The sequence below is a fragment of the Fusarium phalaenopsidis genome (genome assembly GCF_050370095.1).
Source record: "Fusarium phalaenopsidis strain FUZ10S chromosome Unknown contig_32302, whole genome shotgun sequence".
Lineage (NCBI taxonomy): Eukaryota > Fungi > Ascomycota > Sordariomycetes > Hypocreales > Nectriaceae > Fusarium > Fusarium phalaenopsidis.
In genome coordinates, this window is record NW_028145405.1 from 5,653,281 (window position 1) to 5,676,852 (window position 23,572).

Below are 23,572 nucleotides of genomic sequence, written 5' to 3' on the forward strand. Positions count from 1 at the left end.
ACTCTTTCAGCCACCAAGCCCAACATGGCGGTGTTTGGCGTCTGTTACCGCAGGGATTTGCAAGTCAGCCTAGAAAAAGCCTTGTCGCACGAGCCATAGCAGCAACCAATCACAAGCCCGGGATGATGCACTCACGCTGCATTTTCCCTGCAAGCTTAATACCAACAAGCTTGTCTTGTGCCACAAAAACGGAACCCATGCAATTTCATCACAAGGCAACCGGGGTTCTTTTTGAAGGCAGCCAGGGCCTGGAAGAAATCGAAAGCAAAGAAACAAACTGGGCCAATAGCATGTTTGTTATGACAGCCAACAGAAGCCAGGTCCATTTCCACGGAACAACACGTCGAATGCGAGCGACATGTCCTGCAAGAAATGAGCGTCTCTACGCCACAGGCGGCCGCTTCGTTAGTGTGCTTTTTTCTCACTGTTGCACTGCCAGAAACGACCCGACGCCGTGACTTTAGCTCGCTCCCTGTGGTCCGAGAGTGAAAAAAAGAGGTCATTTGGAGATTAGCTTTGTTTTTGTGAGAAATTGGATGCCTTTCAGCTCATTCAGCCACCAATTGCCTAGACCTCTCTCCCTTTTAAAAAGAAGCCATCGTGCACATTTTCTTGAAACAAAGAACTTGACCCTGCTCTTCCCATCATTACACGAGCACTCAACAGCGATCAATTCCCGTTCCATCAGAGCATCAAAACGCACTGCTCCGTGACCTCATAGCCACAGCTCGACCCTGCTGCTAGTGGTCGATCACAACCCTTACCGTCTCCACGACATCATCACTGTTTTATCGCCTCTCGCTCTGAGATCATCTCACGGTCCGATCATCCAAAGGCACACTTGCACACCACCCACACCGTCCAGGGCACCCCAGCACTTTGCTTTGTGCCTTAGTGGAACAAAGGATCCCGGCCCGTCAGCAAAGCACCTAGCGTCACATCAAACGACCCTTCCCATATTAAAAGGGCCTGCAACCTCCCCCGAAACTCCAGAACCTGCTATCGGCAAATCTAGAGTCAACATCAGCTACTGTTTCGCGTTTCTTTGTTACACGCGCTTCTTGCATTGATTCTTGCGACACAACGCGCACCTTTTACCTACCTACCCATCCTTCGTCCTACAAAGACCTATTCGCAATGAGATTCGACTTGGCTTTCCTGTACCTCACCCTGGTCACATCAGCGGCCGCATCCGTCATTGAACCGCCCCGTCGCATCAAGCGCATCGAGTCCGAACCCAGCGCCAACGAGCACGAGCTGTTCAAGCGTCGTGGCGGAGGCGGCGGCGGAGGACGCGGCGGTGGTGGCGGTGGCGGTAGCAGCAGCTCTGGTGGAAGCCGAGGTGGAAGCAGCAGCTCCGGTTCAAGCTCCGGCGGCAGTGGATCCGGATCAAGCTCAGGAGGTAGTAGCAGCAGTGGCAGTGGCAGCAGTCGCTCTGGAGGTTCGAGCTCTGGAAGCGGAAGCAGCCGTTCAGGAAGTTCTAGAAGCTCATATCGTTCAGGTTCAAGCAGCAGCTTTAAGAACAACGGCGGATCGTGAGTACTCCCAAACATCCTTTGCCCAACATTTTACTAACCCTTCACCTGCAGCTCCCGAACTTCGAACGTGGGCGGTGGCTCCCGAGGCGGCTCCGGCCCCCAGCCCAACTTCGCCGGCGGTCGATACTACCCCGGTGGTGCCGTCGCTCCCTACCGATCCGGAAACCGAAGCCCCGGCGCCGGCATCCTCCCCTTCGTCCTGGTAGGCAGCGCTCTCGCCTTCTGGCCCGGCGTCTGGCTGTACGGCGCCTACATGTACCCCTACACCCACCAGTACCACTTCCACAACGACACGAGCGACGAGGATGAAGTCCGCGACGTTATTTGCGGTTGCGGCCGATACGAGGTTTGCGGATGCGACGACAACAACGATACCGCTTACTACGACCAGCTCATCGGCAACGGCAGCTGGGAGGCCCTCAACAAGTCCATCGTCACCGTCGCCGAGTACAAGGGAAACATCACCATCCTCATCAACGGAACCCTCCCCAACGGCACTACCGTCCCCGAGCAGGACAGTCCCGCTGGCCTTGGCATGAGGGGCATGATCGAGGCCCTCGGCTACTGGCCCGCCGTGGCCGCAGTCGCTGCGACCGTCTTCCTCGTCTAGTTTCCGTCTACTCCTTCTTTCTACGTACATATTCTGTCTTTTCTGATATAATGACCTATTCACGACTTCTCGGGATGGCTGGTAGCAAAGCCAGCCAGGATTGATGGATTGTTATGTTCTACGGCGTTGGGATTATGGCGTTGATGATGATGGGTTGGGAAGCTATCCTCACACCTTCTGCTGGCGTTTTTACATAGAACGGCGGCTCAGTGCTACAAAATTAGCAAAACCTTGTCGAATTTGCATTGAATACAACTACCTATTTCTGATATCAAGCGTGGTTCCAAACCCAAGTGTGACATTTCCAACATCACCAACATACGGACTCATGCACAATCGCAGGCTGTGTATCACAACACCGCGCAGACACAATGGCTGTCATTTACACCAGCTCGGCCAATTCCCGACTCGTTTACACCCGAGCCGACCTCAATTTCCTCGCGGCGTATTTCCCTTCGGGCGCAAGGTTGTAAATCCCCCAAGGCATAATGCTAACCGCCCACCATCTCCAAGTCACAACTTAATCAATGCAAATCGCTGGTCTAGAACCAAGGCACACTGGCTTCAACACTCGTATGGTGCCACGGACTCCCCAACCGGGATACGCAACAGGGCAGGCAGCAGCAATACGCCAGGGATCAACAGATGCTGAGGTCACATTTTCCGATACGCTCTCTTGCATGGTTGGGACCCAAACAGGAACTGGCCGAAGGACTGCGCCCACTGCGTCATATGAGGTCTTGCTCGGTTACAGACGCCCAAACCATTGATGAAATGGATGTACGGGCCGCTTCAAGATGAGAATTGACAATATTGATTCCAGCTCCGTAAGTTGGCGGTGAGGCCTCAAGCTCTAAGTGAGAGGCATTGGTCGGTGGAGGATTCGTCCGCTTACAACGGAGCTAAGCCATGTCAGCGCGGGGGACAACACATCGTGGTGTCTAGTCCAGATCTGACTTTATTATGCAATATGCCTGGCTGGCGGACCATGAAACCATTTACGGTTGTCCAAGTGTAAGTCATTTGGTTGAACAACCTCCATCATACCTGTGCCTCGACCCTACAATATTTGTCTACATCAGATAAGGATGAATAGAACTGTATGAAAAAAAACATAGGATACGGCCAGATATTTCGTTTACTCCGGAAAGTCCAGGCGTTTGTGCTTCCAACTGCGGTTTTCTAGGTGAGTGTTAGGTGAGCCCTTCGTTTGGACAAAAGCTTTCATGCACCGAAGCCATCCCGAAGTGTGATTAAGATCGTCACTGTCTCAATATGAGAATTGGCCTTGCCCGTCAACAGAAAAGTAGTGACTTCGGCTACTTCACTGTTGACCTGGCCGCTACCCGGTACCCAGCATGAGAGTGTTGAGGTCTTCAAATGATGGGAGCGGAGGGATAGTCTTTAAACACAGATTGGATTCGGATAAAATGTAATATTGGGAGAATCCAATAGTGCGATTGATTGCCAAGGAGAATCGCTATTGTGAGGCGTGATTGTTTGACTCATTGCAACGAGGAATTAGACTTATGAATGGGGCGATCGGAACTTCAACCGGAGGGCAATTGAAGGATCAAGGCAATGAGACAGTCCATTCAAGAATGGTCTAACGGCTCAATATCACAGAAATTACCTTCCGTGATTTCATCCTTGACCCTACCGAGTGTTAAATGTTTACCACCTACGGGAGTTACGGTAGCCTAACCTCAGCGAGCATTATTCACAAAGTTGGGAGCACGACAGTGAATCACGCCGCTTTGAATATATAACAACCCTCATCTCCCCTTCAAACACCACCAAACAGGTTGTGTCATTTTGTACCTGCATCCTTGAGCCAACTCACAAACCTGGGTTGATGCCATCATCATTTGGGTTCTTCGAAGGGGCTCCACAGAGTCTTTCAACAACTACCTGCAGATCGCATCAATCATCAGCGGCCTAGAAAGGGAAGTTTCCACCAAGCGCGCCAACAGCGTGCGGTAAAAAATAACCCTTTTTGTACCAAGCTTTGCAGAGAACAATGCCGAGGTGAGTTGATTGATGCTCCTATTGTCCCTGTTTTGGTGTTGAAGACGAGAAACGCCACTTCTAATTGCCGCCCCGCCGTGCACGGACCACACCCCCCCTTCCATCCTGTCGCGAATTCTATTGGCTGACTCAGCATTCAGGCCGTCGTTCATCTCGCCCCAGCTCCAACCGTGATCGTGAACAACGTGAACCACCGAACTCAAATCAACGACTTTTCGCCCGAAAACGACATTCCTACGCGCCGCCCACCGTCGATCGATCGGCGCGCAAACATATATTTCGCACGAGAAGCATGGTATAAGCGCCGCCAACTTGCTGCGGCTTCCAAGCTGTCGAGAGGGGAGATTGCGACGCCGCGACCATGGCTACCGATACCGAGTTCTCGTCATTTGACGAGAGTGCCTGGAAGGCCCAGAATGCTGCCGACGACCGAGAGATTGCGAAGCTGCTCGAGCAGAGCCAGGAGGGCGGTAATGGTGGCCTCAAGCTCGACGATACACCCTTCGATCAAACCGGCAAGGCCGACGACGCCGAGGATTTTGAGGACATCAGCGACGATGATCTCCCAGAGGAGGAGGAGCCAAGCGCTGGCGTTTCCATGGAGATGCCCGGTCTAACAGATGATGGCGGAACTAGCAATGATGCCGACGACCTGTTTGGCGAAGGACCATCCTCACCCGACCCGATTCTCGGCCCTTCCTCCCCCGCGCCTCACGTTCGCGATGCCGACACTGGTGACGATACTCAGCCTATGGATACTGGTCTCAGCTTCCCAGGCATCAACTTCGACCCCGAACCCCATCTCAACGGCGCGAACCAAGACCCCGATATCCCTGCCCCGGCCGAAACCGTCGAAGATCTCCTCAAGGCTACCTGGCCTGCGTTCAAGAAGGGACATATTCTGACTTGGAGTGAACTTCTTCCAGCCAAGAAGGCTACATGGAAGGAGAAGAAGCCTGTCAAGAAGCCGAAGCCACTTGTCACCAGCAAACTGACATTGGATCTCGCCCCCGACCAGGAAAAGCTCTTCCGCATCCCCGGCACTGCGACCATTACTCGTAAGGCGAAGCAGAATGAAGAAAGAGGCCTCGTAGTGTGTGGCCAAGACGACGGGAACCAAGCCCACGATGCTGTACAATTCGACCTCGACCAAGAATCCGACTCGGAAACCGTTGCCGGCTTTACCCTCCGCGACATCGAACTTGCCTGCGAGGACTGGAGTGTCCACATTAACACTGTGGAGGCGAATTTCAAGGCGAAGCAAGTTGCCGAGCAGGAACAGCAGCAAGCACGGAAACGCGCATTTGAGGAGCAGGATGATGAGTGGGATGCCGAGTTTTTGATGGATCTTGGAGATGATGCGCCACAACGTCCCAAGAAGCGCAAGACCGTCCAGCTTGGCCTGCCTGAGATTCCCCGATACTCGGCTCCATCGTTTGACAACTTTGAAGACACGACGCGCCGAGGCGCTAAGCGCGTTCATCTCGACATGGGCGACCCTTATCTCCTTCTCGACACCCAAGACCTCCAGAGAAGCGCAAAGCGACCACGCCAAGACAACAAACTCAAGCGCATGGCCAATGGCAATCTCGGCCGCGATGTCTCCCAGCGATTCAACATTTCCAACGACGAGGCATACGAGGCGCTCAAGGAGAACCACCAAAGCAAGGTCCGCGCCACTCTCGGCAACATCTCTGTCGAGCACAGTATGCCTGCTATCAAGCTGTCGTGGCCTTACTACAAGGTTAAGCTCAGTGGTACGACTGATGAGTATCATCGCCCTCGCTTCAGGTACAAGAAGTTTGCTGGCCACACTATCAAGTTTGACAAGCCCAACCACCACAAGCGAAAGCAGATGAAGGGCAAGGCACACGAAGTCTTCCTGAAGTCCAAGGACCTGAGCATCAACGATAACTCCGTCGCCGTTCTTTACGAATACTGCGAACAACGCCCCCGAGTCCTTAGCAACTTTGGCATGGGTAACCGTCTCATCAATTATTATCGACGAAAGGACAACAATGATGACGAACAGCTGCCCAAGCAAGAGCTCGGCGAGTATCGCATGCTTCTTCCTGAAGATCGATCACCATTCTCCCTCTTCGGTACTGTTGACGCTGGCGAAACAGTTCCCACCTTGCACAACGAAATGTACCGTGCTCCCGTTTTCAAGCACAACCCCCGAGGCAACGATTTTCTCGTTGTTCGCAGCACCACTGGAGAGCACGGGTCCAAATGGTTCCTGCACAAGATTGACCATCTCTACGTCGTTGGCCAACAATTCCCTTCGGTGGAGGTTCCGGGACCTCACAGTCGCAAGGTTACGAATGCTTCCAAGAACCGGATGAAGATGCTGGCTTTCCGTATGATTAGGCATAGCGATACGGACAATTGCCAGCTGTCTGACATCACCAAACACATTGCTGAGTCAACTGATACTCAGAACCGTCAAAAGCTCAAGGAATTCCTTCAGTATGACCGAGAGAGTGGTGAAAAGGGCATGTGGCGTCTGAAGCCTGGAGAGATTCTACCAGATGAGAGCGCGATCCGGTCCATGATCAAGCCTGAGGAGGTTTGTTTGCTTGATGCAATGCAACTCGGCATCAAGGAGCTGGAAGATGCCGGATATGACCCCCGAAACGCCACTATCGAGGACGATGTTCAGATGCAAGACGCAGACGGAGACGATGAAGATGCTGATGAGGATGGTAGCAGAGTGGCCAAGGGCACGAAGAAACAGCCAGAGAAGCAAGAAGAGACCCTCGCCGACAAGATGGCGCCGTGGAAGACGACAAAGGCCTTCATCGATGCATGTGCTCAAAAGGCCATGTTGCAACTTCACGGCGAAGGCGACCCGACAGGCCATGGTCTCGGTTTCAGTTTCATTCGTACGTCTATGAAGGGTGGCTATATCGAAGCCGTCCAAGGACCCCTTGCCACGTCGGCAGATGCCATGGAACGGGAAAAGCGAGCAAACGGTGGGCATGCTTACAACGTCAAGAAGCAGCAGGCCATGTATGAGGAGGGCATCCGTGAGATCTGGGAGAAGCAGAAGGCGACACTCTCAGATGCTCAGGAACATGACGACAAAGATGTTGCAGTGACAGAAGATGAGGATGACAGATTTAACGTGCAGTCTGCGATGACCCCAGCGCAGTTCGACGACGGTACCAGCCAAATTAGTGGTTTGACTTCATCCAGCCGACACCCACGACGCGCGATCCGCATCACACGAGACGTCCGGATGCCCGACGGCACGATCCAACAGCGAACCGAAGTTGTTCACGATCCGGTTGTGATTTCGCAATATATGAAGCGACGAACTGAGGCGGACCTTGAAATGAGAGAGTACGTGCCCACACCCTTTTTCAACAACGCAATCCAGAGAAGGCCATGCAGGGGACACTTGTCGACCAAGCCAAAACGATCATATGGAGTCGGCATCCCTGGCTCGCAGAGGGATATTGTTGGACTTTCGTTTCGTGCAGCGGCTTACGTATATCTTTCAACAGCATCTACAGTTCAAGGCCTACGGGCAATGCCGACCATGACCGTCTTGCAGGCATTAGGTATGTTATTCTGGCAGTGAAGAGGGAGCGGTCTCACTAACTATGATTAGAATCAAGAAGGAACTTGAGCGACTCGAGAAGAACAAGGCCCGACGACAAGCTCGAGAGCAGCAGAAAGAGCTACACCAGAAAGCCAGCGCTGGTGATGCCGCATCACCGAGCGTTAATGGGGATAAGATCCCCACTGGAACAACTCGCAAGTGTGCCAATTGTGGCCAGGTCGGTCACATCAAGACCAATAAGAAGTATGACTCCCCCAATTACACCCCCAGTTTCATCCCCTTCCCCATCGCCGTTTGATGGGTGGGGATCTTTCCACCGAGCCAAGTCCAAGCGAGCAAAAGTCAGCAAGCCTCGCTTGCAAATCTTGATGGAAAAGTGTGATCGTGAAGCAAGTCGAAAGGCCGAGTTGGAGGCCCGGCGAGACAGGATCACCGCACATGAACAAGAGAAGGTCGACAAAGCCGCGAAGAAGCAGGGAGAGCTGAAGCGCCGCCAAGCCGAAGCCAAGCGGCTACAAGAAGAGAGAGCAGCGCAAAAAAAGCTCAAAGAAGAGCTGCAACGACAGGCCCAAGAGCAGAAAGCCAGGGCACAGCAACTGGATCGCGACCGACGGGAGCTAAAACGCATCCGACGGGAACGGGCGATGCCCAGATGGCGATCTGGGACTGGCTGGCGCTGACTCGGCTCGACTCTGGCGACAACCTGCGACATCTTGACTGCATTTCTCATTTCTTTTGTACTTGAGACATCTTTGCAAAACCTCTTACTAACTTGTGGCTCAAGGTTATGTCCTCTGCTCAACGGTACGATGAAGGCGGACAACGGTGCTGCCGAGCATGGAGGCTTTGGTAACTACAACGCCCCAACGGGCACTGCTGGGTCACCAAGTTAGCACCGCTTTGCTTTGCCGGCCACAATTGGCCCAATTCTCGAGCGAACAGAGATAAAGATGACGCACGAACGTCCTGGTTGGTCTTTGTAGGCAACGCGACTGCGACAACGAGCGAAATGACTGGACCGACAAGAGTCAGATGTTGAGAGAGTGAGAAACGAGTCACTCAGTGGAGGTGCTCAGGGAGACATGCAGTCCTCAAAATTTTTGGGTTACTCGGACGGAGGGTATGGAAGGGTACGGATTTTTCATTTCTTTTTGCGAAAAGCACATCAAGGCATCGAGATTGCCGACTGCGATGGTTTACTGCATTTACTGGAGTTGGGGCTACGATACTTGCTGCTCGAGAGGAAAAGGGCGATGAGGGAAGGCCAGGCAAGACAGGCCTTACAAGCGGACTATGAGACTGTGATTGCGGTCGTCAATTAAAACTTTTAATTTCTTGCAATGTTGTTCTCTGGGGCCTGAATCTGTGTGTCCGAGTTGAGCCGGAAGTTGGTCATTGATTGGGGGAGGGTACTGACAGCACCTCGGAGCGTTGATAGCACTGTCTACAAGCTCTTCGGCTACGAGGTTGGAGAAAGAGGCTGTGCCCTCAAAGTGAAGTGATGTGATGTGAGAATCTCGATGCGGTGAAGACACAAACAGCCAACAAGTTGGTGGTGCAAAGGCATCTGCATCGATCCTCGGACCTCTCAGCATCGAGAAGTCTCTCTCGTCAAGCGTAGCCCACCAAATTAGCCCCGTTGCGTCTCCACAGAAAAGCCGATGAAAACGGGCTAATTGGTCTGGAAAGTTGGTCGGGTCTTGCATGACCTGGAACCCGCGTGAGGCTGCCATGCATAATTGTATTTTTAGAAGCGCACCGGACCCGGTTTGGATGGAGCATGAGATCCCTATTGCGTGCGGCACTGCACTCACTCGGCCGGGGAGGCGGGAGTTGATGAGAGAACGTGGACGTGAGAGGTTGGGATCGGGCTTGGGGGCTTGGGAAGGAGGCTGAGCAGCTTCTGCGGCGGGGTGTCTATCTGATAGCTGATGATCATGAAGTCCCAAGTCATTGACTTTTTTTCTGAGATATGTTCCGGGGAGAGGATTAAGTGATGGAGTCAGAAACGCAGGAACACAACAAAGGCTGCGAACCTTGAGAGAGAGTGCGTGCATCAGAAACTAAAACGAGCAAACACACGGCACGGCACGGGAACGGCATCCCCGGATAAACAGGAAGGAAGCTACAGAAGAGCGCGCATGGTGAATACGAAAGTCGATGCAGCAAGAAAGGGTGGGAGGGGAGGCTCAGCTGTCGTGGGGCAGTTTAGTTGTCCGTTTTGAAACATAGATAGCGTAGACAGCAAAGTGATCAGCAGGAACGGGCAGGTTTTAAGGTATGCAGGGTGAATCGTCACGGGGCGCGCCGTCAAAGTTGTGTGTGCTGTGCTGTCAATCCCGTTGTTGGTGATGATGGACGACGCCCTAGCTCGGAGAGGTGATAGCGTCGGTTAGAGGGGAAGTGCCAGAAATTGGCCCTCGCTCTCGGAACGTTTTTTGCGCTTGGAAGCTTGAATTTCCCCAAGTGCGCGTTTCAGATTTTGAACCTAGTTGCAATGCCAATATCAGATGCATGACAAGAGGTTCACGCATCATGTTGTCGACGGAATACGAGCATACAATGATGCATGCTCTGCTGAAACCCCATCTATCCCCCAAGTTAGCTGCAGAAAGACAGCACCAGAGTGACGCAACCCAGGCACCAAGAACCGTCGGTTCCAGGGACGCTCCCTGTCACGGTTTGCGTTGTCACAGCGCGCGCCAAGAGAAACATCCCGGGTGGCTAGGCGGAGCAAGCTCGATTCTGCTCAGAATGAAACGTGGTACGGCTCATCAAGATGAAGAGAGGAGCTCCAAGATGTGTGATGAGGTTGGTGGCTGGGACAGCCGACGGCCCTGAAGGTTGACGCCCGTTTCTAGGGATCACATCACCCCTGCCAGACAAGAAGAGTCCTAGGGCACACCCGGACCCCTTCGACAGTGCCGTGAATCTCCACCAGGATCCCAAACCGCGTCCACATCCACCCCGTCGGTGAGGTCCGTCCACTCACGTCCACCTTAGCTAAGCAGGCATCATCTTTTTTCCCGCCTTCCATGCTGCCTTCTTTTTTCTCCCATCATCCCGCGGCCCCCCGAGTGAACACGATCCGTCTATTATTAGAAGCCATCCCAACCACATCCACAAACGCCAGATTCAGCCCCATCGAAACGTCTATCGATCCTCGACCGCTGTCGACAAGGCCTTTACCGCAGCGGGTGCGTCGCTTGTCTGTCGCATTATCCCTGGTCGAATCGTCGCATTCTGGCGCATCGCATCGCCTCCAAGGGAAGCGAGAGCGCACTCTGTTCACTTCTGAAGCTGTCCCCTCTCTCTGACTCTCTTCGCGTCGCGCTGCGCACTTGCGGCAACCATCCGCTGTCACCCTCCATCGCACATATTGTCCCTGTGAACTTGCTCCCCGATACAAAGAGATTATCGCGAATCGCATGCCGTCGTCATCAATCAACGCTCTCCCACGGACCCTTCTCCATCCCCTCAGAGCTAAAAAAGGTACCCAGCCGAGCTTGGCTCTGTCGACACAGATACCGCCCACGCGCTACTGCACAGGTACCCCATCACCAGTTCGCGCCCACTAAGCTACAAAGGTCGCAACGGCCTCGGGGTCCTCATCTATCGGCTATTCCCATCCCCTTCGTTCACATTTCTCAAATCCTCCCGCTCCACACTTTCTTCTCTTGTCCGTCCTTCAACTCTCGACGGCCATTTCACAGCCGCCTCCGTCATCTCACCAGCGTCTTTTCTCTCTCTACATCTCTCTTCGATCCACTTTCTGTCACCTTTTCTCTCCATCTTCTTCGTGGTATTTCGTTCGTTCCGAAGCATTCCTCGATACCCTTCCTGCTCGACGCCATAACGACCCTTTGTTCTCGCTTACCACCACCCACTTGACCTTGGCCCGACTCGATTCGACTCTGGTGGCACGACTTTTGAGCTTCAACTCCCCGAATTTTCTTATTCACGACCATCGACGCGCCGTCGTCACGTATTGCGATCGACTCGACGGCTCTGGCGCTACTGACGACCATCACGCCGCGTCCCTCCGCCACCAACGTTCGATCGCCCCGCGTGGAAACGCGATCCATTTCCCTCCAGCTCAGACACACAACTGATCAAGATGGGACGAAGAAAGATTGAGATCAAAGCGATCAAGGATGACAGGAATCGCTCTGTGTAAGTTTTCCCAGATTCTTGCACCACCGGCGCGAGAATCCGATCCGAGGTGCCCCTCGAATCTTGCGACTGACTGCCGCGAATAGTACCTTTCTGAAGCGAAAGGGCGGCCTTTTCAAGAAGGCCCACGAGCTCTCCGTCCTGTGCTCCGTCGATGTCGCCGTATTCATCTTTGGCAATAACAAGAAGCTTTATGAATATTCATCTTCAGATATGCGACAGCTCATCACACGATACCAATATGTGAGTGTCTCCCCGCCCGCAGGCGCATATGATGCAGCATCAGCATCTGCGGTCGCAACCTCGGCGCGTCATGGCATGCTAACCGGACTACAGCATGGCGGTCCCAACGAACACAAAGGCCCATCCGATTTCAACGGTGGTAACGACGAGGAGGAGGAAGAGGAGGGTGATGGCACTCCTCCCCACGCGCCCGAAGGTGTCGAGAACCAGATGATGCCTCCCCATTTTCACGGACAGGCTCAACCCCCGTTCCCCCAGATCCGACACCACACGCCTTCAGCATCGCCGCCCATTGGCAACGGCCCCTTCCAAGGGCACCCGGGTCATCCTATTCAGCGCACGCATACCCCACAGCCTTCGATCGGCTCACGGCCGGGATCTCGAAATGACATCCGCCGGATGGGCCCCGCCATGGTCTCTCAACCTCCGCCTCCTACCGGACCTCCGCATGCCGGGATTAGCTATATGCCTACGCCTCCTATCTACAACCCTCCTCATCCCTCTGGTTTGATGCCCCAGCAGGGCCCTACCCCTCAGTATGCTACCTACCACCCACAGCCGAGTCCAATGCCGCAGCACAGTCCCTACATGGACGACCGAAGATCCCCCATGCCATCACCTATGCCTCCTGCCTACTCGTCGCAACCGCCTTCACAAGGGCTCCAGGCCCCAGCGCGTCCAACCCCGTCTCCTCAGCCAAACCACCAGCAACTGCCACCGAACCCTATACCGCAAATCTCGCCGCCTCCACCTCAGCCGCAGCAGGTCGAGCGTCGTCTGCAGGACCCTCCACCTCCTCCTCCCGTGGAACCCAAGACGGAATCCCAAGAACGCCCCCAGCCGCCCCTGCTCAACACGGATACAGCCATCAAGAAATTGCCCCAACGGAAATCTCACAGCATCTTTACGCCCATCGAGGAGAACCGTTCTATTCTGTCCCAGCATCTTGCCTCTTTCGCAAATGAACCCATGAAATCGGAATCAGCGGCTGCAGCAGCGGCAGCTAATGCGGCCAGTGCCGCCAATCGCTCACAGTCGGTCGATGTGGGTGCGCTCAACCGAGTGGGTGACACCTCAAAATCGCCTCACTTGCCACAGCGCGCCAGCACACAAGCTGATGACAAGTCCCGAACTGTCTCATTGTCATCAATACCAGAGACCACATTGACGCCGCCCTCACGGTCCAACAGCGTCAAGGTTGGCGGTGGTCCCGGCGGAGCGCGGCCTAGGGGGCCCCGTTTGACGGTGCAGATTCCCGATGGCGGTTCAGAGGCTGGCGGCAGCGCGCGCACAGCTGACTCTAATTCACCGCGGAATCCTACTGAGAGCACAACGCAGGCGCCTCAACGCCACAACTCTCAGTCATCGCTCGTCTTACCGCCTCCATCACCTTCTGCCCAAACATTACTGTCAGCCGGCGCCACCGGACCGCCAAATCCCTTTGCTCGGCCGCCTCCTCAGCAGAACGTGAACGGAGACACTCCAGTATCAGCATTACCATCTCGATTCCTGACAAATGAGTTGTTGCCAAGCCCAAGTAGTTTCTACCCAGATTGGAACTTCAGGGGAGGCGACAGCAATACGCTTCCCAGCCCACTCAACTTTGCCACTCCTGTAGTTGGGTCAGGGCCCAGCTTCCTAAGAGATGACAACTTGAATTCCAGTATCAATAGCAACTCGAATAACGCTACATCCACCTCCAACGGCACCTACAATTCGAGTTTGCATGTCAATACAAGCAATTCAACGGCGACGAAGCGTAAAACGCCCGAGTTGGGTGCCACAGCCCAGAGCGAGGCAGAGGAGTCGACGGACCCCAAAAGGCTCAAGGTTGAGTGATTTCGACTACTTGACTCTTGATTCTTGCCCGATTCTTCATCATTCAAAAGTTCTTATTGATGTATTCCACGATCAACGACATAATGGGCTGGACTCTGCGTGTCATTCATGATAGCGTGGACCATGCATTTTAATCTCGTTATGAGTATCATGCCAACATTTCCGGCCTTTTCTCACTTCTCGCATCATTCATTCGATGCACGCCGTTCTTTTCTTACTTGCGGCACTTTTTTCTTGACACATTGGGAGGCGTTCTTCACAGACGGGTAACTTCTCAAGTTCACTTCTTGACACTTCAATTCTTTTTATACCTATGGGCTTGTAGCCCTGACTTTGTCTCTGGGGTTTTCTGCTGGACGGTAGGCTTGGGGCGGACAATGGTTACAAACTTTATGTTATGAGAGACGTGGGTATCACCACTCTAAGGGTTCGACAATGGTGTTTTTGTTATTTTATTCCTTTTTCTGTCCGGGTTTCTTTTGATCTGGAGTTCATAGATGATACCGGCGACGTGAACACGTTTATCAAGTCAATTCTATATACTGGATGAACAAAGACTGAGATAGTGATTGAAAGCAGTGTAGTGTCTAGCAAATAATGTGCGCAAAATCATCAAGTGTCATTATTCGTGTATCCTGTTGCCTTCGAGTGCGAAAAGTTAGGCGTAGTTCAATACTCCCTTGAGAATCCACTACTCGTCGTTAGTATGTTCATCACCAGCATCGACATGTGCAACTTACCAATTCTCCATTACCGACCTGGCCGACCACATGCTCAACTTCGATCTCATCCGGCATAACCACCTTCTTGCCATCCTTCTCAACCCACCAAACCTCCTTACCCCCAACAGTCTTGACCTTGTCATTCTCCCCCCACGGGCTCTCCGGCACAAGATGCGCCTCCACAAACTTCCTCATATTCGTCCGCGCGCGATCCTGCCCCTTGTCTCCCTCATACGCATCCGCCCCCAACGCAGCGTAATCCCCCGGCTGCTCCCATGGCTTCCGCGGGAGCGCGTCCACAGCCGAGTTGAGCGGCGCAAGAACAGTAGTATTCGTCCCAAGGTCGGAGAGCCGCTCGTCAGTCGAAGGATCCATCCGCGCAAACGAGGAAAACGACGTCAGCGAGCGCTGAGTACCCAGGATGTCGGCGAGGGCGACCGAGGGTTGGTTGAGCGGTGCTGCAGGCATGACGGGGAGGTGTAGACGGTGGAGGTCTGGTTTTACGTCGCCGAGGGGGACTTGAGAGGATGTGGAGAGGGTGAGGAGGGTTGATAACGCGAGGAGAGGTTTCATGGTGATGGTTGGACTTTGGTGATGATTGCTGCGGGTGGTACGTCATGATGCGGGTTGGGAAGGAGCGGGATTTGAGGAGGGGATAACGTGACTAATCACGGGACGTGGAACTTACACTTGACCATCACATCAACCCAGCGAACTCTTCTGTTCTCGATGAGATGAAATATGGTCAGCTTTCATAATTTTGGTACTGTTTAGTCATGCCCATGGTAGTCGAGTAGAACCAGCCTGGTGGCTTTATTGATATGAACTGTCGTCTTGGTTTGAGTCGCCCACCCTGTAGGCAGTCATGGAGAAGGTCTGGCTCTTTTCTACTTGAAATACCAAAGTCCAATAGGGGTTGTCAGTGCATATTGGACTTTTTCGCTTCTGAACGAAGTCAACAGGGGTTGTGGAAAATAAGAAAGTGGTCCACAAGGTTGACGAGTGTCACTATTAGAACAAAAACTTGTTATGTGAGTAAAGACTGAAGAAAACGGGAAAGGCGATTACTTTGGCATAGAGTGATCCAGACGCTAACGCCGCTGTCAGTTTATGTCTCCGGCAGTTTAGTAGGACTGTATTGCTTGAATGCATTTGAGTTGCCCACTGTGTTGACCTGTCCGAGTAAACTCAAGGCATCCTAGACAACTTCCGTCGATAGTCCGGTTTTATGCTCTAATCACAAATTTTAAACCGCGTCAGATTATGGGATCCTTCATCACTTGGCGAGGTTCGGCTAGTGTAATCAGCGATTGTGTTTATTTGTTGACCATGTTGCTGCTATAGCCCGAGCAAGAGGGCACAAGGGCGCTTAGCAAAAGGGAGGCCCGAACGGATCCAGCGGTGATGGCGAGATGACCAATAGAATAACACGATTTGTTCAAACTCCTATAGTGGCATCTGGGTAGGAAGGGGCTAAGCTTCCGTCTATTGTCGAGTAGTTGTTAACTGAGGTTGATGTGACTAGAGCACTGTGTATCAACTAGGGTAGAGGGTCATTGTCATGATTCAACATTATCACAGTACGTCAGAGTGGGCTACGAAGGCCGATTCTTCTTGGCCAAGTCTCTCCAACGAAGAAAGTCACGTCATATCACCATGTCCCGCACTCGGGAACGCCGTTAGTTGTTTAGGGAGGACAACAGCATTGCAACGTCCCGTTCCCTACATCGTTCTCGATTATTCTGACTCTTTTTGGCTACCGTTAAGAGCGACTGTGTTCAGTGAGTGGCACTCCAGCAGTCCGTTGTCGGGTGTTCAGCGTGAAGTTCAAAGCATAAGCCATCTTAACCAGGAACCGACCCAAGAAGGAAAGACTGCTTAATTAAGAAAGCAAACCAGTAACGAAGCATCCCAGACATGGAATCGTTCTACTTCAAAGCAGGATCCTTCTTCCCTCTGTTCTTTGGGCTTCAGGGGAGTGGTTCTGGGGAACAAGTTGTCGTTGAGGTTGAAACTGGCATGTTTAGGGTAGCCAGCTACGAGCTGGATGCTGCAAATGTTCTCAGGATGATGATGGCAAGGATCAAGCAACGGCCTCAGTGCAACATCATCCCCCCTGGCAGGTCCATTCGTTTCACTCATTCGATTCTCCTTGAACAAACCTGCTCGCTTCCCTGACTCGGCACACCAAGTGAAGTCCCGTCTCAGACACGTGAAAGTGACAGCTGAGTCAGCATCCCCAGACTTGGCACTCTGCGGAGAAGAGGCAATCAGCTCACGGCAACGGAGGTAAGCGATGGCAATCTAGACAAACGGACGACCTCAGTGGCGGAGGCTCAGTCTCATTTCCGGGGTCAGATGATGCACGTGCAGAATCTGGGGAAAGTCAACTGTCTCGCTTGGTGCCCCAGACGGCGGAAGAGCACTTTCACGTGCTTTTTTTTTTTTTTTTTTTTTGGGCTCTCGACGTGCAAAGTTTCAAGGGCCAGATGATCAACTTGTCGCAAGCCTCACCATGCTACCTTACTCGTGGGCGTGGGGATGGCGGCGGCTCCAAGGGCCTTCCATCCAGGCGTGACGAATGAGAAGACGATCCAATAACGTCAGGAACAAACGGGACGAGGACCCTAATGCATCGAAGGGCTCAAAGGGTCATGGGCGTCATGGATAAGCGTTGATCGAGGCTTAGGGACGCGTTCCAACGACTCATGTGCCTCTTGTTGGAGAGCCATTGGCATGTGAAAGTCGAGTGAAAGCGAGGAGAATGGTCAGCAACTTGGAGTCCTTCGGGTTTGCGGCTGGACTGTAGTCATGTGACCAGTTGGAGCAAGTCCTTCCAGAGCGGACCGTGGCGGTCCGGTCACATGGCCGAGACCTCGGTGACAAGTCCGGGGCTTGTGGGGTTTGGGGGAGGGAACCATCATTGGTCAAAGTTTTTTGATGTCAGTCGAGAGAAGATGGAGAGCTGCATGAGGAGATGAACGTGGAGAGGCTCTCTTCACATGCTTTGATGTGGAAATTGGAGAATAGAAGAGATGAACTTGCCATGGTCAACAGCAACACACCACGTGCAACTCTCACAATCAACCTCGTCTCACTTCAAACAGCTCCCCCAAGCTCGGGAATGAGAACAGCGAGCTGGGCCTCCAAACCAGGGATATCCTTAGCTCCCCCCACAATTTCCAATCCCCCATCTCCTTCTCCTCGTCGCCAAAAGCGGGGACCTCGGCACACCGCACGCGAGAGAGAGCGGACCGTGTGGCCAGTCAGGGGAGTTGAGGTCGCAGCGAACAGCGGAGGAAGAGGTCATCGGTGGGTTGCCCGGCGCAGAACGGTGGCCGGAGAGAGGGAGTACGGCCTTTCGGCGTAGCTTGCGGCGAGAGGATCGGAGGGAAAGAGAGAAGGTTGGTGATCCAGTCGGAGAGCTTGTATTTGTATTCTCCGTAGTCTTGACCCTTTAATGGTCCAACCTCCTCCAACCAACCTGTTCTTGCGTGCATCACATCCCATCCCATCCAATTCAAGGTGAGTTTTGAGATCCTCCAACTTGGCTGTTCCCCCAAAATTGGGTAGTGGCGGGGTCGGATACTGGCGGACCTGAGACGCTAGAGCTCAGCGGGCAGAACATCCGCTTCCGGGGACTAAGCCTGGGCTGCTGAGAAAACGCCGGCAGCTGATTTGCGACCTCCCCGCAAACGAACGTTACGGAGACGGCCCATCCTGGGGATGTCTTTCTTTGCGCCGTGACATCAGGCTTTGCTGCAGAAGTTCATGAGGAGGACATTGGCTAACGTGTTTGTCATTTGTCAAGAATAGGGTATAGATACTTGTGCTGTCTTCAAAGCACGCGCTTCTCCAGGGTCTCCGACGTAACTGTACCTCTGGTATAACCTTCGAACCTTGACCAGCCCGGCCCAGGCCCACTCCTGGTCGTTGACGCAGTTTCCCCATAAACCCTTGGGTGGTCCGCGCCTTCCAGGTGTTTACCGCTGTCGCAGTTGCCAGTGTCTGTCGCGCGCACACGCTCACACTCACACTCGTACCTTCCCCCATCCCTCGACCTCGGCTCGCTCACTTCGCCTCCTCGGCCTTGTTGGCGTCGCACCCCATTCCGGCAGAGACTTAAGACTCGACCTTGATCCTCTCGTCCAAACTTTGACTTCTTTTTTACTTCTCCATCCTCACCCTTCCTTTCCCTCTTGCTTGACGTGCGACTGCTTTGTTGCTTTCATCCCTATTCTTCATCACGTCATCACCGCCATCCTCATTCCCCATCACCACCACATACACACACAACAATGGCTCCTAGAGTAATTGTCGTGGGCGGCGGCCGTAAGTTCTTGCGCATTGTCCTGAGTCGCCATTCGCGACTCTGACAGTTCCCTGGCTAACTTGATTCTCAGTTTCTGGTCTGTCTGCTGCGCACACCATTTACCTGGCTGGCGGCAACGTCGTTGTCCTCGACAAGCAGAGTAAGTCGCTTTCACATGATCTCACACTGCAGGCTCTTGGCGCATTCTGCGCGCCTTGACCTGGACTATTCCCTCCACCACTTGGCACTTGCGCTCGCTCCCGTGTGACCTCTGCTGACATGTGCTTCCCCGCGCAGGCTTCTTCGGCGGCAACTCTACCAAGGCTACTTCCGGTATCAACGGTGCCCTCACCCGGACACAGGTCGAGGCCGGTATTCCCGACAGCGTCAAGCAGTTCTACGATGATACCCTCAAGTCAGCCCGTGACAAGGCCCGTCCCGACTTGATCAAGGTCCTCACCTACAAGTCCGCCGCTGCCGTCGAGTGGCTTCAGGATGAGTTCAACCTCGACCTCACCCTCGTCTCTCGTCTGGGGTAAGTTCAAGTCCCATGCGCTGCCATTTGAGAGTTGGATCTGACAATTGTTACAGTGGTCACTCCCAGCCCCGAACCCACCGAGGACACGATGCCAAGTTCCCCGGTATGGCCATCACATACGCCCTCATGCAGCGCCTCGAGGAGCTTGCCGAGAACGAGCCCGAGCGTGTCCAGATTATCAAGAAGGCCCGTGTCACCGAGCTGAACAAGGAGGGCAACCATGTCACTGGTGTCAAGTACGAGCATGATGGCGAGATCGTCTCCATTGACGGCCCCGTCGTTCTTGCTACCGGTGGTTACGCTGCCGATTTCTCCGATTCCTCTCTGCTCAAGAAGCACCGCCCCGATACCTATGGCCTTGCCACCACCAACGGCACACACGCTACTGGTGATGGTCAGAAGATGGTCATGGCCATTGGCGGTAACGGTATCGACATGGACAAGGTCCAGGTCCACCCCACTGGTCTCGTTGACCCCAAGGACCCTGGCTCCAAGTGGAAGTTCCTTGCCGCTGAGGCTCTCCGTGGTGAGGGTGGTCTGCTCCTGAACGCCGACGGTGACCGATTCTGCGATGAGCTCGGCCACCGTGACTACGTCTCTGGCAAGATGTGGGAGGAGAAGGACAAGAACAAGTTCCCCATCCGACTTGTGCTCAACTCCAAGGCCTCCAAGGTCCTTGACTTCCACACCCGCCACTACTCTGGCCGTGGCCTCATGAAGAAGATGACCGGCAAGGAGCTCGCCAAGGAGATTGGCTGCACCCCTGACCACCTCCAGAAGACCTTCAAGACCTACAACTCCATTGCCGATGGCAAGCAGAAGGACCCCTGGGGCAAGAGATTCTTCCACAACCTGCCCCTCGACATCGATGACGACTTCCACGTTGCCGTCATGGAGCCCGTTCTGCACTTCACCATGGGTGGTATCGAGATCAACGACAAGGCCGAGGTCCTGAACCAGGACAAGCAGCCCTTCGAGGGTCTCTACGCCTGTGGTGAGCTGGCTGGTGGTGTCCACGGTGCCAACCGCCTGGGTGGCTCGTCTCTTCTCGGCTGTGTCGTGTATGGCCGTGTCGCTGGTGACACTGCCAGCAACTACCTCTTCCGAAAGGCTCTCCAGGGCAGTGCCGGCGCCGCTCAGCGTGTTGGTCAGATCTCGCTGCACCTTGACCCTTCGGTCCCCAACCAGGTCACAGTCTCGTGGGGCGCAGGCGGTGCTGCTCCTTCCGGCTCCGGTGCACCCTCGGCAATCGCCGAGCAGGCTACGGCTGCTGCCGGCCCTGCTCCCGTCAAGGAGGATGGTGCCAAGGCATCTAAGCCCAACGACCCCAAGTCGTTCAAGGTCCCCGAGAAGGAGTTCACTATGGAGGAGATTGCCAAGCACAACACCAAGGAGAGCGTGTGGGTTGTTGTCAAGGGTGTCGTGATGGACCTCAGCGACTGGCTCGAGGAGCACCCTGGCGGTGTCCAGGCTATCCTGAACTTCATGGGTCGCGATGCCACCGAGGAGTTTGAGATGCTGCACGACGACGAGGTGATCCCCAAGTACGCTCCTCAGCAGGTGATTGGCCGCGTCAAGGGCCAGGACGTGACTCTGGAGCCTTGAGAGAGAGGTGATTACCCTGTGTAACAATGGTGACGCGGCAAGCAGCCGTAATGACTTGAGTTCTGTGCGAGAGTCTGTAGCTCATGCTGAAAAGGGGCTATGGCATTAGGCGTCAAGGATTTTGTATTGATATGGCGGGATTCATGCAGATTTGTTGCAATCTACTTTGATACTATTTATGAAGACACCATTTAGATTTGAAAACTTGGTCTCGTGCGCATGATGGTGACTTGGCAATGTGAATGAAGGAGTCGTTCGTGGCTGGGCGCATACCTTTGCGATGCTTTGGCTTGGTGTCACGAGTGGAACAATCGGGGAGATGTATAATTACATGCTGGGCTATGGGAGAGTGGCTTTGACGTGGACAAGGCGGAGCTGTATGTGATACGAGTTACAGACGGTAGGACATTACGGATGGTAGGACAGGAGGAAGTTATGGGGCTTCCAGAAGTAAAGAGATGATGGAGTATGATGGTCTGAAGGGGAGTGGATTGACTTGAGCTTTGTCCTCGGCAAGCAATGAGTTGTCTATTGATCGCATCATCTCATCTCGGCACGGTGCACTATGATGAGGGTTGTGGATGCGCCTGTGTCACTTCAGCTGGCGTCTCCTGGACCCTGAGCTGCAAGCGTGTTAATTGTGTTCTGATGATCGAGATGGCGTCGAGTCTTTATCAAAAGTGTTTCAACTTGTTGCAAAGCATGGGTGGCAGGGTCGATCCGTTGATGGTTTCTTCTGGGATTGTCATTTGTCTGACAGTAAAAGAGATGGTGATGGCCTTGCCTGCCGTGAGAGTTGCTGAGAGCACGGCAGAAGGAAAACGACGACGGGAAAAAAAAGACGCAGGGATATGTCTGGAGCACAGTGACCTTCATGGCTGGGAACCATTGAAATCTAGTGCGGACTATGGCAAAACGCGGCTGGAGTTGAGGGAGCAAAAGAAAGCGTGCGCGACGAGCCGGACTCGATCGATCCAGGCTCGCGAGATTGCGGGCATCGCCATTGACGACAGCTTGACGGGCTCGGTCCTCGATGTGATAGCTGACGATGCCGCAATATGCGTGCCTCGGTTAGTTATTACAACAAAAGAGTCTAATTTGTGGTTGTAATCCTATGGCCACTATTGTAATTCATTCCATGCCCTTGGGATGACGAGTCGATGTGTGTTCTTGGACGAGGCGGGAATAGCCCTGCAAATACGGTTGGGCTGAGAGTCTCGAACTTGGGAGAAGCTGTGAGACATGTGTGCCTTGGTCCTAAACCGCCCGGTGGAGGAGGAATGCGCGGGTGAAGGAGGTTCGGTATAGTGCCGTGGCTATCATGGTCTGATGTGTTGGGCCTGGAGTTTTGGGCTTCAAGGTAGGTTGTTTATTAGTTAACACACGGGCATGGCATGAATGGCTACGTCAAGACGCATAAACGCTAAAAAAGACAAGAAGACAAAGAAGAAAGGAAACGAGCAAAAAAGCAACATGAGACAGAACCAACAGTCACAAGAGAGGCAGGGTCTCAGTTGGCGTGTTGTTGTGTGTTGTGTGGGCTGCTCTTGATGCCCACCCTGCCGGGTCGGGATCTTGAAGTCCCGTTTCCTCCGTTCGTTAGCTGTCAAGTTTTATCGAAACCAACAGCACACTAAAAGTAACTGTACACTCAGTAAAACAACCCTGGCTTGATGCACCCCGCAAATGCGGTTTTTGGAATAGGTAGCTACTCGCACTGTGAGGCCGTCCGGTTTTGGGAACTCTGTCTGCCCCCAGCCAAGGAAAAACGCAGCGCGCCCTTTGTTTTGTCGCATGACAGAACAACTGATTCCTTCGACGGGACAAAGTTCCTGTTCGTTTTTGGTAGTGAATGATTTATGAGTTATGCCAAGGCCCTTTTTAATGACATGGATCCTCGTGATATTTCCCTTTGACAGCCAACATCTTTGCGGAGTCTCCAACGTGCCCTTGGAAATGGAGTTTTCCCAAGGAGCGTACCATGACATCCATTTTTTCGGGTCCCGAGCGCGCAAACAGTAGGCCAGAGCGTATTGCGTAAAGGCGATGCGATGCTCACTAAGCGGGCTCACTCTCAGCTCATGTTTCTTTTGATGAAATGGCCTGAGTGGCTTTTGGCGATGGCTTTGGTAAAGGCAAAGTGGCCTTTGAAGTTAGTCCAGGTCTTGTTCGTCTTGCAGCAAGTAACAAAGAAAACGGACGGTGCTAATGCGTGTCAAGAAGCGAAGAGGCTTGCAGCAAAGCTGGTGATGGTTTCCCTTGAGCCGTAATGTAAGGTAGCTCACTAGCAGGAATGACGGCCAGATCAGTTGCCTCGCCCTCCTTGGGTCATGTCACTTGTCATATTCCATAGTTTCAGACTCTTCTCTTTTTCCCTCTTGTCAGATCACCAAAAT

The 23,572-nt window shown here is 53.5% G+C and overlaps 5 protein-coding genes across 5 annotated transcripts; 4 read left to right on the top strand and 1 right to left on the bottom strand.

Annotated features, from left to right (window-relative positions):
• Positions 1–1,137: 1,137 nt before the first annotated feature.
• Positions 1,138–2,148, top strand: LRP88_09106 (uncharacterized protein; the record flags this gene model as incomplete). The annotated part of the gene is made up of 2 exons (XM_083245599.1): positions 1,138–1,535; positions 1,590–2,148. 2 exons carry the CDS (start codon positions 1,138–1,140, stop codon positions 2,146–2,148), a joined length of 957 nt encoding a protein of 318 aa, XP_083100093.1.
• Positions 2,149–4,537: 2,389 nt separating this feature from the next.
• Positions 4,538–8,637, top strand: LRP88_09107 (histone acetyltransferase; the record flags this gene model as incomplete). Its single annotated transcript, XM_083245600.1, has 4 exons — positions 4,538–7,521; positions 7,686–7,742; positions 7,793–7,987; positions 8,529–8,637. The coding sequence occupies 4 exons, from the start codon at positions 4,538–4,540 to the stop codon at positions 8,635–8,637; spliced, it is 3,345 nt and encodes a 1,114-aa protein (XP_083100094.1).
• Positions 8,638–11,861: 3,224 nt separating this feature from the next.
• On the top strand, positions 11,862–13,999 carry LRP88_09108 (MEF2 family transcription factor; the record flags this gene model as incomplete). Its single annotated transcript, XM_083245601.1, has 3 exons — positions 11,862–11,917; positions 12,004–12,160; positions 12,254–13,999. The coding sequence occupies 3 exons, from the start codon at positions 11,862–11,864 to the stop codon at positions 13,997–13,999; spliced, it is 1,959 nt and encodes a 652-aa protein (XP_083100095.1).
• A 658-nt stretch (positions 14,000–14,657) lies between these two features.
• Positions 14,658–15,294, bottom strand: LRP88_09109 (uncharacterized protein; the record flags this gene model as incomplete). The annotated part of the gene is made up of 2 exons (XM_083245602.1): positions 14,658–14,690; positions 14,740–15,294. The coding sequence occupies 2 exons, from the start codon at positions 15,292–15,294 to the stop codon at positions 14,658–14,660; spliced, it is 588 nt and encodes a 195-aa protein (XP_083100096.1).
• A 3,725-nt stretch (positions 15,295–19,019) lies between these two features.
• Positions 19,020–21,176, top strand: LRP88_09110 (FAD binding domain-containing protein; the record flags this gene model as incomplete). Its single annotated transcript, XM_083245603.1, has 4 exons — positions 19,020–19,053; positions 19,125–19,193; positions 19,331–19,568; positions 19,625–21,176. The coding sequence occupies 4 exons, from the start codon at positions 19,020–19,022 to the stop codon at positions 21,174–21,176; spliced, it is 1,893 nt and encodes a 630-aa protein (XP_083100097.1).
• Between the last annotated feature and the right edge of the window lie 2,396 nt (positions 21,177–23,572).